Source organism: Corvus brachyrhynchos, unplaced genomic scaffold, assembly GCF_000691975.1.
Source record: "Corvus brachyrhynchos isolate BGI_N302 unplaced genomic scaffold, ASM69197v1 scaffold164, whole genome shotgun sequence".
NCBI classification, from domain to species: Eukaryota; Metazoa; Chordata; class Aves; order Passeriformes; family Corvidae; genus Corvus; species Corvus brachyrhynchos.
In genome coordinates, this window is record NW_008237426.1 from 317,514 (window position 1) to 330,459 (window position 12,946).

At 47.9% G+C, this 12,946-nt stretch overlaps 1 protein-coding gene across 1 annotated transcript in view; it reads right to left on the bottom strand.

Moving 5' to 3' along the window:
- Positions 1–12,946, bottom strand: part of SORD (sorbitol dehydrogenase) — an 18,158-nt gene extending 5,212 nt beyond the window's left edge. Inside the window, exons 1-6 of the mRNA XM_017731102.1 lie at positions 12,887–12,946; positions 10,547–10,580; positions 9,658–9,822; positions 6,894–7,053; positions 4,229–4,347; positions 3,919–3,984 (exon numbers count right to left, since the gene is read on the bottom strand). Of these exons, the coding sequence (XP_017586591.1) occupies positions 3,919–3,984; positions 4,229–4,347; positions 6,894–7,053; positions 9,658–9,822; positions 10,547–10,580; positions 12,887–12,931 (589 nt within the window). The 5' untranslated portion in view covers positions 12,932–12,946. The remainder of the gene's footprint in view (positions 1–3,918; positions 3,985–4,228; positions 4,348–6,893; positions 7,054–9,657; positions 9,823–10,546; positions 10,581–12,886) is intronic.

Here is a 12,946-nt window from a genome sequence, read left to right on the forward strand (position 1 = left end):
GGAAAGAGGAGGAGGATAAGGACAGTTCTCCAACATGAGCTGCTCTGACTCAGCTGCAGTTCTGGGAGTGAGCCAGGCAGAGGCTGTACCCTGCCCATCCCACAGCGAAAATGATGGCACTCACAGGCAGGGCAGGGGATGGACAGGCACTCACTGGCAGGGCAGATGACAGACAAGCCCCCACGGGCAGCTGGAAGGCTCAGGATGCCAAGTGTGGGCACACCTACCAAGCTGAGCACCCAGGAGAGCTGTGGAGGGCATTTCAAGAAGGGACAACAAAGGATAATAAAATGCAGAAGGAAAGAGGAAAAGCCAAGGCTGAAAAGAAAAGGCAGCATCACCCTGGAAGCCCCAACATGGGCTCGTTCCTGTGGCTGCAGGAGTCACGTCTGTCCCTCCCAAGCTCTGGGCATTGGGCTCCAGGCTGTGTGGGGGTCATGGTTGACCCCAGCTGAGCTGCACTCAGACACCTTCCATGCACCAATTGCACGGCCAGGAGCTTTTTGAGGCACTTCAAGTGCTATGAAACACTTTTGCCCAGCATGGCTGGCATCTCCCAAACCTCAGTGTATGGCAAGGAGACCACAGGGGTTCAACAGTGCTCCTCAAATAATGACTCAACTCCCTGTGAAGTTTGGTCTCACAACACCAGCTCACGGCAGACACAGCTGGATTCTGCCATTTTTAACATCTGCTCAGTCACTAATATATTTTAAATTATAAATACATATATATATAATATGTATTATATATATAAACATATAAAATATAATAGAAATTATATTCTATATTTTACATATTTTTATATATTTTATACTGTCTCTCTGGCAGAAATAATCCTCAGGCAGTGCCCTAGAGTAACAGGGCAGCCAGTGCATTTCAAAGTGGCCACAAAATCATTCTCAGGCAGGAAAACACCCAACACCTTTCCTGCAGCTGGCCTCTGTTTTGCTGACCTGCTCGGGAGGGAAGCCCTGGCTCCAAGCAGCACATGGAATGCAGCAGCAACACTGTCAGCCCTGGCCAGGGCTGCAATAACCTCAGTACACCTGAATCACCAGGAAGCACTTACTGAAGCAGACAGATCTGCAAGCCACTGGATTGTTCAGAGCTCCAGACACTTGAGAGTCTTGGGAAGGATCAAATCGTTTGGGCTTTAAACCATACTGTGGCTGAACGCCACACAGCTCTTGGGAAACTGGTCAATTGTAAAATTAAAGGCTTGTATCCTGCCTCTAGTCAGAAATTTGTTTTTACTTCCCAGCCCTGGAGCTAATTAAAGTTTTGATTGCTTCCAGAGAAGTTATCAAATTACCCTTAACTTCTCATGATGGTTTATGAGCCAGCTTAACAGACAAATAAATACTCTTGATTTTTCTCAGATTTTCTATGTTGATCTTCTTTCTCAAAAGAGTTGAGCTCTGTACAGTTACTCACCTCCCCTGACCTTGAATGCCAGGGTTTCTGGAGGCACTGACACCCAGAATTTCAGATTCAGATAGAACAAGGGGAATAATTTGCCTTAAGTAGGAATTATTAAGTGCACCTTCAGTGACTAACAGAGCAAAGCAAGATAGCCCTAAACACCTAAACCGTCCCTTCACTTACTGACGAGGAAGGCTGATCTTTTACATGTATCTAAGGAGAAAAGCAGCTTTTTAGAGCAACAGCAAGGCAGAAGGACTGGAGAAGGCTGCCCATAAATACCAATCACACCCACTCAGGAGTGGAGTGGAGAAAGACACAGACCTTTGGGAAGAGTAGATGAGGACCCATGAAACACACTGATCTTCTCACCCAACTGGAGTCCACTAAATACATCAAACACTCCAGGCCAGCCAAAGACAGAAGCTGTAGGAGATGAGTTCTTGCAGAAAAGCTTTTCTAAATATTTCTATACCTGTGAGAAGCTTGTCAAAACAAACACAAACATTTAAAGCCATAAGTGCTGCACAGACAAAGTTCCTCACAGACAAACAAATGATAAAAACTCAGGGCAGTGTATTCAAATAATCTGGTAGCAAAGTGCAAGAGGGCCTCTGTGGGCAGGCAGGCGCCTCACAGGTGTTGGCTCCTAAAGCCGAAACAAAAAGCAATTCCTTGAGACAGGCAGCAAAATCTCCAGCGGCAATGAGCCAAACCAAACCCATTCCTCAGCTCATGTCACACACAAATATTTGACTTGGGACAGCACCTTCAAGGGTGTCTCAGCACCTTCAAGGGTGTCTCAGCACCTCAGCCAAAACCCTCTCATGCGGAAGAGACATCTGTAAGTCAGAATCAGTACCTAGGCCAGCACATAAAGATAAGAAGGGGTAATTCCATGTATCCAAGCCTGCTGATTCTACAAACCAAGCACCAGGAACCTCCTGTGGCACATGACCGCCAGCTCAGCTCGCCCAAGGCCCCCAGCAGCAGCAGCTCCTGGTGCTATGGAGATACACCCAGGCTGGAGTGGGAGGGGGGGGCAGGCTGAGCCAGCTGCCTCAGCCCCACCAACCCCAGCTCACCAAGCCTTCCCCACCCAGGCCACCCCCAGCCCCTGCACCAGCCCAGCTGGGCACAAGGTTCCCCGTGTGTGATTCAGGAGGCAGAGATGTTTTTCTTCCTACAGCAAACATCATCCTCAAATGACAACACTTCACAAAATCTGAGGTGTGGACTGATCACGTCCATCAAGCACACACACCTGCAGGGTGAGGCCAGCACAGCTAAAAATGCCCTGGACTTCGCAGGAAAAGGATTAAGGGAGAAGGCAATACGTGCCTCGTGTTTTGACCTGAGCTACTACAGAAGGATGTTTCCGTAAAGGCAAGAGGGTGGGACCTGAATTTTATCTCTCAACCCAAAGATGGAAACACAGTAACAGAAGGGTCAAAAATACACCTGGCTCAAAGTATGGGAGGTGAGTAACAGCCTCCTGAGAGGTCCAGATCCTTTAGGGCTTTGACATACAAATGGCAGCAGTCTGTGCTCAATGTCCAGTGGCACCTCTAACTGCTCCTCCTGGCCATCAGCACTCAGAAAGATCCCAGAGCACCACTTCCAGGCCCTGTTCAACCCCCAGGTGGAAATTTCAACCAGAGAACATCCTGCAGTTACTCCAGTTCTCCATCCTTCTGGGCATGCTACAGAGAGAGAGGGCCTGAACCTTAGAGGAGAGCTAGGGGGAGCTGGGCTAGGTTAGCACGGCAAAAAAAGGTGGCAATGGCTGTCTCAATAACCTGAAGGGCAGCTGCAAAGGTGATGAAGACTCATTTCAGTTCTTGCATCAAGGGGGAAATCTCCATAAATGACAGTTTGTGAGTGGACCCCAGAAAAAGCTTCATCATTAAGAGATGCAAACCTGGAGAAGGTATCTAGAAAAATGGGATCTCCTTCCTCAGAGGTTTTCCAGACACAGCTGGACAAAGACATTCCTGCAAGCAGCAGCTGGTCTAGAAATGTCTAGGATAGAGTTATGCAAGGAAGGCCCATTTCTGAAATGCAGAGACTCTGAAAAGGCCACTTCAGTCACTGTGGATAACCAGTGGAAAATGAAACCCCCAGCAGGAGCAGACAGAAGGGCAGAGAAAGACAAGTGGAGAAGCACAGTGTGGCTGCATGCAGAAAACAGTGTGCAAACACTGTCCAGGCCATCACCCAGCACTACCAGAGGGAAAAATAACCTGCTAAGATCAAACCTCCCTGAAAGAGTGGTCAGGCACTGGAACAGGCTGTCCAGGGAAGTGGTGGAATCACCGTCCCTGGAACTGTTAAAAAAACATGTGGATGTGGCACTCACGGACATGGTTAGGCTGGGCAGTGCTGGGTTAATGGTTGGGCTTGATGATCTAAGAGGTTTTTTCCAACCTTAATGATTCTATGATTCTGTCTGGTGGGAAACAGGCACACTCTGAAAGGGCTAAAAGGACTTACCTGTAACTACCACGGCTGCTGCACCCATCATCTTAGCAACAATCACATTCACGAGCCCAATTGGCCCTGGGTACAAAGGGGAGAAAGACAACATGAACCACTGCCAGGCAGCATCAGCCCCACCTCGGAACATGCCCAGAGCTCAGCGTGTTCCTGGCCCAAGGAGACTTTGGCAGCCCCAAGGTCCCCCTCACCATGCCTGTGGCTCCACCATGACCCACCCTTACAGCAGAGGCCAGAAACAGAGCCTGAGGCTGTCCATCCCCTCCCAGCAGGCAGGGAACCCAAGGACTGACTACGATCACTGTACCAGAGCCAGACACGAAGACTTTGCTTCCCAGGGTGACTCCCGCTCTTTTGCAGGCATGGATTCCCACGGAGAGGGGCTCGATAAGGGCTCCTTCCTCAAAGGTGACGTTATCTGGAAGCCTGCAAGAATGGGACACAATGAACACTTAGCAATGTAGTTTATGAGGGTGATGAGGAAAACCATGACACTCAAAGACCAAACATGGGTGTAAATCACAGTGGCAAAACACACTGCCACCTGTGATCAGAGAAACACCAGGCTGGAACACGCTTCAAGAGGTTCCATTGCTTCTTTCTCTCCTCTGAAGCAGCATCAAGTACACCTGAACCATTTATCAGTGAGGTTTCCCCAAGCACCACACTCAGGGACCCACAAACTTCCCCACATCAACTCTCTGGTACTTGGTGAGTCAACAAGGACTCGGTTGCCACTCATTCCCTTTGGATTCCCTCAGTTGCATATGTACCACCCTGAAGCTGCCCTATGCCTCACCCACCAGTGAGTTCCCAGGCCCCTCACCAGGGTTGAATCAGCTTTTAGAAAACATCCTGCTGCCAAAGGTGATGCCACCAGGGAAGGCAGCCAGATCCATGTCTCCCTGTAACATCCAGGATCTCCTCTCCTGAGGCACCAAGTGTTTCAACAAGTGGCCTGGTCCCAGCATGAGCCCTCCCAGCAGTCAGAGACAATGTGTGCAGTGGGTATCAAACACCTTTTGGACAAAAACAGCCCTGTACCACAGCCAACATAAGTGACAGACAAAAGGAGAGGACGTGAAACCCTTCTGAACTGCTGGAAGAAATAAATCTCAGCTCCACAACGCTGCCCACCAGCAAGCCACCAGTGTGGGCTCTCACACAGCTCTGGGAGCTGTGCCTGCCAGGAGGGTCTCTGTGACAGCACTGGGAAGCTCAAGGTCAGATCTCACCCAGGCCAATGTGAAGCCAAAAAAATGGAAATGATGGTTAAGGGAGGACAGCTGTACCATATCTGCATGTCCCTTATTTCCAGGAGGCTTTAAAGGTCTAACTCCAAAAGTTCAGTTGTCACAGAGTTTGGCATCACGTTTGCTACTGCTGGGTTTGGGCACCGCCCTGTCAGTGGGGAGGGCAGCTTCACAGCATGACCAAGTTACTCAGAGCACCCAACACAGAGTCTGTCCACCAGCAGGACACACAATGACTGCCCAAATGTGAGAAAGCTCACTGAGCTCAGCCATCATCTGTTCTCAGCAAACCTGGGCTGGCAGAGTGACTGCATGCCAGGGAATCAGCTCTACATGAGCCAGCCACAGCACTGCTGATCTGAAACTGGGAGCATCATGTCCAGGCTCTGTATCCCAAGGCTTAAAAATAAAATAAATAGCCAAAGTAATATTTTCTCAAATTGGAGAGAAAAAGGAAAAGCCTGGAAGAAGCCAGCTACAAACCAACCACTTCCTGTCAAGCGAAAATGTGTGATGCTGTCAGAAAATGTTATTTTGATACACAGGAAATCGATGACAGTGGGTCTGGACAGTGAGATGTTAATCCCATCCAGACCAGCAGCTGCTTGGTATCTGTTTTGAAAGCTTCCTGCCTGAGGACTCTCAGGAGAAGAGCAGTCAAGTGCCTCCTTCTGACTGATCCAATCCTGAACGCTTTCCCTGCAGACACCAAAGATCAATCCCAAGGGTGTTCCTGCTCATGGAAGTACCAGCTCTGCACACACTGAAAAGGAACAAGCTCCACAGGTAGAGCAGCCTCAGGGGGACACTACTTGGGCTGTTTTTAACTCCTTGTTAAAGGCACTTAAGTGGGTATAACGTTGCACAGGGGTTTTCAGGTCTTGGAGTATTTGAGGACCTGGCACAGGGTGCCCAGAGCAGCTGCCCCATCCCTGGAAGTGTCCATGGCCAGGCTGAATGACACTTGGAGCAACCTGGTTTAGTAGAAGGTGTCCCCGCTCATGGCAGGGGGTGGAATGGGATGATCTTTAAGGTCCCTTCCAAACCAACAAACCCTTTTGGGATTCTATGATTTGCCAGAGTGTTTAAGCACAGATTTGCTTCTAAGCAAATGTGTCAGTGCTGCCACAATTGGTAACATACTCAAGTTTGCTGAACTGGACATGAAAACAGATGTGTAATGCTGGTAGCTTAGTGGGGACACTCAGAGTCACACAAGAAAACAGCTCAGCAGGGCCCCTGCTTTCTGTTCCTGCTCTGCTCAAAGCGGGATGACTTTGTCTCAAACGACAGAGCGAGATGTCAGCAGTCACCCTGGTGTTTCCTGAAAAGCAGCAGCAAAACTCAGCTCAAAGAACCAGACAAAGACCTTCAGGCACTGGCCTAGGAAGGCAAGGATATAAAAAGAGACAGGAAAAAACCCAAGAACAGGGAGCAAATGGGAAAAGGAAAATAATTAAAGGGTAAACCAGTGGTGACATCCTAGGAGACATGCAAGAAATGTTTATGTCTGGCACCAGAGGGGAAAAACTACGCCTGCCTGACAAACCCTTTGCAAAGTGGCTGCCATTCAAGCTTAGGCATGTTATTTATGGACCAGAAAGCAATAAAACCTGTTGGGATCACATAAAGAGTGCTCCAAAGGGCCAAGAGGTGATTGCTGCAGCTAATCTCCCCCCGGGGAGTGTATATTTCCCTGTGGAGAGAACATGGACTGACTTGTAGCAGTAGCTGGCACTGTGCTTGTAGTAGTGGCACAGGTTCCCGTCGTCGGGCGGTGTGGCACAGAAGAAGATGGTCGGGGACAGGTTGTAGCGCCCGGTTTTGCAGAACTCATCCACTTCCCTTGGGACACCCGGCTCGATGGCCACACGGTCACCTGCCAGGGTGAAAGCAAACAGAGTGGGTCAGGGACAGGGTGGCACACAGGTAGGAGGAGCATCAAAAACCACAGGAACACTGGCACCATAGAGGCAGGAGGGACATGAGGAAGGTCTTGCTGCATACACCAGGCTGGTTCCCAATGCTCCCTCCACAGCAGCCTCATCACCCAGATCTTCCCAGGTACTTGGAAAGAGGAGGTGTTTCGGAGGCACAGATGGAAGCTCAGCCACGCACACACCTCCCTCCAGCTGCCTTGCAGACAACCTCAGCAGATGAAAGGGCAGCCCCCAGGCAATCACACTGTGGCCAGATACTTTGCTGAATCTGTAGTAATCAGAAGAGGAAATACTGAGGATAGGGCAGGTGAGCTCAGCTAGCCACCACGCTCCCAGCTGGAAAGAGCTGTTCCTTGGGAATCATAGAATCATGGAAGTACTTGTGTTGGAAGGCACCTTAAAGCTCAGCTTGTTCCACTCCTTGCCATGGGCAGGGACACCTTCCACTATCCCAGGGTGCTCCAAGCCTTGTCCAACCCAGCCTTGGACACTTCCAGGGATGGGGCAGCCACAGCTTCTCTGGGCAGCCTGTGCCAGGGCCTCACCACCGTCACAGGGAAGGAAGCTTAAGGTGCAGAACACCCAGGAGCCTGGCATGACGTATCTGGGAACAGAGACAGCTTGGTGCTACAACAGAATAGCTCAGGGTGCTGGAAGGACACACACTGCAGGACAAAGAGCAATTATTTCATTGCAGTCACAAAGCAGGATGGACTAGAGAAAACAGTGTGAGCACAGTACAACTTGCAAGTACACAAGGGGACACAAAGCCTCACATTTATTTGGCAGAGGAAGCCAATCAGAGCTAAACCTCTGAGCCAAGCTCTCCACCAACAGGCTTTCAGGCAGACATGGGGATAAGCAGCATAGAAGAGCCATCTAGGCCACTGCATCCCCTCTGAGCTGGCCAACAACAGGTGTCTGACAGGACAGAGGCAGACAAGCACATACTGAATACTCTCCCAGCCTCATATGATACGCAGCTGTGAGGCCTCCCAAGTTGCAAGTGGTTTTTTTGTCTTCAGTAACACTCAACAGCTTCTCCTCCTCCTTCCACCATGTAAACTACATGGTCTGCTACATCTCAGGTGAATGCTGCACCTCACTGTGCCTTGCTCTGATGCTGGAGCTGATACCTTAGGTTTGAACTTTCATATTTTTCAAATTCTGCACTGCCTGGTGTGTAACTCTGAAGTTTCTTGCAGCCTGTTAACTTCTGCTCTCTCATGCCGGGCAGACATAACAAAGCCTCTCCAGGCCTGCTCTCCAAGGACACTCAGACCGTCCTAGGCCCAAAATGTAAACCAAAGCCTCTAAAAGGGGGGGCAAGCTTGGGGAAACTACATCATTAACTGAAACTTTAATTGGAGAATTAACCCTCATATGCAAATGAACCAAACCTATAAAAGTGTGAAGAACTTGTGACCTGCTGTCCATCTTGGGGTCCATCTCAGCAGTAGCCTCTGGACTCCCCAGGGGGTACCTTTGAAGGCCTTTCAAATAAGTACCTACCTTTATTCCCTTACTCCTGTCTAGTCTCTGACTTTAGGTGGCCTCGCAAGTCATCAGAGCAACCAGAGAATGGGCAACCTGTTCTCCCAGCCCTCCATGAGTCCTCACATCCTTGAGTTGTCTCTCTAGCTCCCAGCTGAAGTTCCTGACTTGGACATTCGTCAGAGATGCTGTTCCACATCTCGTTATTTCCTTGTCCTCCTCTGAACCTTTCTCACTTGTCTTACATCCTTTTGGAAAGGAGAAGACCAGAACTGCATGCAGAGTTCCAGATGTGCACTGACATCCTCTGAGTCTCTGTCCCCTTCCTACCAGTGATTTGCATTTTCACTGCTGCTGAGCCAATGCTCCTATGCACAGTGCCAGAGCCATCACCCTTCAGCAGGGATGGTCAGCAGAGCATTTTAGATATGAAGCTGGTTTTGTTTCTTCTGTCATGAACATCACTTTGTGTTTGTCTGTGTTGAATCTCACCTGCATCTCATTGGCACCCCTTGGGTCTCTCTGTAACTCTTGCTGGCTCTCCCCCACATCCTCTTGCCTAAGTTGCTCTCATCAGCAAAGTTTGCAAAATTCCCTGCTCAGTCCATTTTCTAGGACATGCATGAGCACAGCTAGTTGTGGAGGTCCCACCACAGGGCCTGGAGCAGTTGCTCTAGTGACCTCTGCACTGTAGGAGGCCATTTGCTCCTTCAAGAACACACACAGAAAAGAAACACTCACAGCAAGTCGCTGGAAAGAGCTACAGATGTGGTTTCTGAAGCTTTATCAAGTTTCCTTAAAAGGCACCTTGTACCAGTATATACTCTGCTCTGCATTAAAATACAGCCAGACCAGCTCAAGATATCCCAGGACAAGGCTACCATAATCTAGTGGCCAAGATGGGTGCCTAACAGCAGTGCAGTGACACTTTTTGAAGGAGAAGGTCATACTGTGAGTTCAGAACCTCAGATAAACTTACGAAACAGAACAGAACACAGCCTGGGAACTGATTAGGAGGAAAAGGAACAGATGGTTTTGGTTCCAGATACCTGGTTTCAGATGAGTCACCCCTGGGCCCACTTTTACGACAGTCCCGGAAGCTTCATGGCCCAACACCATGGGATCCTTGACAACAAAATCCCCAATTCGACCATGCTGCCAGTAGTGAACGTCAGAGCCACAGATGCCAACGGAATGCATGCGCAGCAGGACCTCTGCCAGAAAAGGAGGGAAGGTTCCTTGTAGAAAAACTGACCTTCTTAGGCACTGGGGCAGTAGCACGTGGGCTGTCCCTGGGCCCCAGGGCAAAGGCCAAGCCAGTATGGACACGTTCAAATTTACTGGCACTCAATCAACACACCAGAATTGTGTGTGCACACGTTAGAAGAGTGGCGCATTCATGAGCCACCTGCTGAAATACAAAACTGTGCAATGATTCACAAAGCAAGAAGGCTTAAAATAGAGTAAGACAAAAGCTAATGTCAATAAAAAATACGGTCAACAAAATAATACAATTTAAGAGGGACGTTATTATTGCTGAAGCAGGAATAAAAGAACAAGTCCATTTAATTTTTCCTTCTCCCTAAGCTATGATTTCAGCCCTGGAGAGTTAGTGAATCAAATTTTTATCAGCCCATATGCCCATCCTATTAATATTGAGTCCTGCATAAGATCATCTGACATGTCCCAAGAGCCATTTACTGTGACATACCCAAACTGATGGAACAGGAAGCAAAAAAGCCAGATAAAGGGGTTTATCTGTGACTGCTTCAGCTCTTCAGCTGGAAAAGCAGCATTATCTGTTTCAGTCACACAATCTTTTTTTAGATAATTTTCTTCCTCAGAAATACTTTATATTATCTAGGAGCAGCAAAAGAGAATGAGAAAACAAAGAGAGAAGTAAAGAAAGCAGACAGAATCAGTCATCTGTAGACCTACCATTGGGACCTGGTTCTGGGATTGGACGGTTTTCCTATGGACAAAAGGAAAAAAAGCATTTAGCTGCTTGTTCATATCTCTGGGAATATCTGTGGAAACTTAGCTCTGGTTAGCTCAGGTAAATCCATAAGCAGACAGGGTTTTTGGTTCTGTCTGCTCCATAAGACACGGCTGTGCCACACGGAGCCTGCTCCTAGGCTGCCCTCATTTTCCATGCCCAGTGGAGTAACACGGGCACACTGCCAGCTTGTGAATCCACTCGCCAAATTATTTTGCAGTGAATTCCCTTTCCCTGCCCAGACAAGAGGCACATACTAAATTTCCCTGCACTGGAGCAGCCCCAAGTTTCAGCTGAATCCTTCATCCATCCCACTGGCTGACAAAAAAAATCCCCTTCTGTAATCTTCTGGGAAGATTCTGAACCACCTGTTCTGTAAAGCCTTTATTATTATTATTATTATTATTATTATTATTATTATGTAAAGCTTTTTTTATTATCTTAAATAATACAAAACTTTTTTACTACATAATCATAGAATAACTGAATCACAGAAGGAAAGGACCTTAAAGCTCATCTCATTCTATACCCTGCCATGGGCAGGGGTATCTTCCACTAGGCCAGGTTGCTCCAAGCCCCATCCTTGAACACTTCCAGGGATGGGGCAGCCACAGCTTCTCTGGGCAACCTGTGCCAGGGCCTCCCCAACCTGTGCCAGTAATACATAATTTATACATAATATTTTTACATAATAATTTATACATAATGATTTATACCTAATAAGGTAAACACTCACATTCTCTTGTAATTGCCATGGCACCTCTTTACAGGATCAATGAGGAAACCAGAGTTAGGAAAGTGGCCCATATTACCCTTCCACCCAAAAGGTCCACAGAGCTTTTGCCTTCACCAAACTCCCTCAGCTGCCTCAAAAGCCAAAGGAATAATTTTGTTGGGTTTTACAACATCAGGACAATACAATACCCACCCTGAGGATCATGTCTCTAAGAAAAGCCCCCCAGAGTAGTACCAACAATAAACTCTTAAAAATTCATTTGCTGCTCAGCCTTTGAGGAGTTCTGTTCTGCATTTTAACTATTTAAATCCCAGCATATTCCACAATTGCTATTTTGTATGTCAATCTTCTAAACATCATGGAAAGACAAACTCTGGAAACATGTTTTCATACAACTCAACCAACTGAAATTTTCCATGTTCAGGCCTGTATCTGCAATTTTTCTATGTGGGGGCTTTGTTTTGTTCCACTGAGGACACAGCCCAGAGCATTATTTCTAAAAGAGGTCAATCTAGATGTAACCTCTTCTATAGAAAATGTGATAATCACAGGATCTGGTGACACACCAGAGGTACAGACCACCTCAGACCAAACAGAAAGTCCATGGTGAGAGACAAAGCCAACTTCTAGCTGAAAAGAGTGTGTGTGTGTGTGTGTGTGAAATAAAACCAAAAACACTTTTTTTTTTTTTTCTGGCAATAACAACTGCAGCCAAAAAACCCAGATATCTTGGTGGGAAGTGAATCCTCCAGCCTGAATTGGAGAAAATAGGAGTGACCAAAGTGGAGAACACCAAAGACACAAGTTCTGCTTGTTCTCTGTTGTTCACTGCAAAGTTCAGAAATGGTGGTAAAGTAAACACAGCAAGCATTTTCAGTGAAAGGAGACATGGAAAGGGAGGCCATAGTACAAGTATAAAACAAATAAATCCTCAATGGGCAGCAAAGAGGAACCTGGGCAACTACCTAAGGACAAGAGGAGAGTCAACAAAAACAAAGCAAACACATTTTCACATGGCACAGGGACCACAACGACTCTGCCCATGAGGAACATGTCCAGGAATCAAGAAAGGTGCGGGAATTACGGGAAGATGGTGTCACCCAACCTTGGGTATCAATAACAAATAACAAGTTCAGAGTCCAGTGCTGAGATTACTGTGACCAGTGGGTCAATACAGCTAGCACCACCCACATCGTGGAAAGGAACTTCAGGGAAGCCCAGGAGGATCACACAGGGTGCTGCCAGTGATGCAGGAGGGCACTGGTGACCAGCTCTAAGGTCTCCAGCACTACAAATATCCAAGGAAAACTCACACATCTGGGTGTAAGCCAGTTTAGAGCCCAGCAACACAGATGTCGCACGTGTTGCTTGAGCTGGGCGGGAATGGTAAAAAATCAACCGCTTCCCTGGTAATCACCCCCAAACAAGGCATGTATCCAAAGTCTGAGTGCTCCTGAGAGCCCTCCTGCCAGGACTCTGTGTACAGAACATTGGTGCCTGCCAGTGTTTGCCCATGGAAATCTTCCTTCCTCCCTTTGGCACTTGCCAAACTGGAAGATGGCTCTCCAGCAGTGCCATGGTGATTCAGCATCCAGGAAGAGCCGAG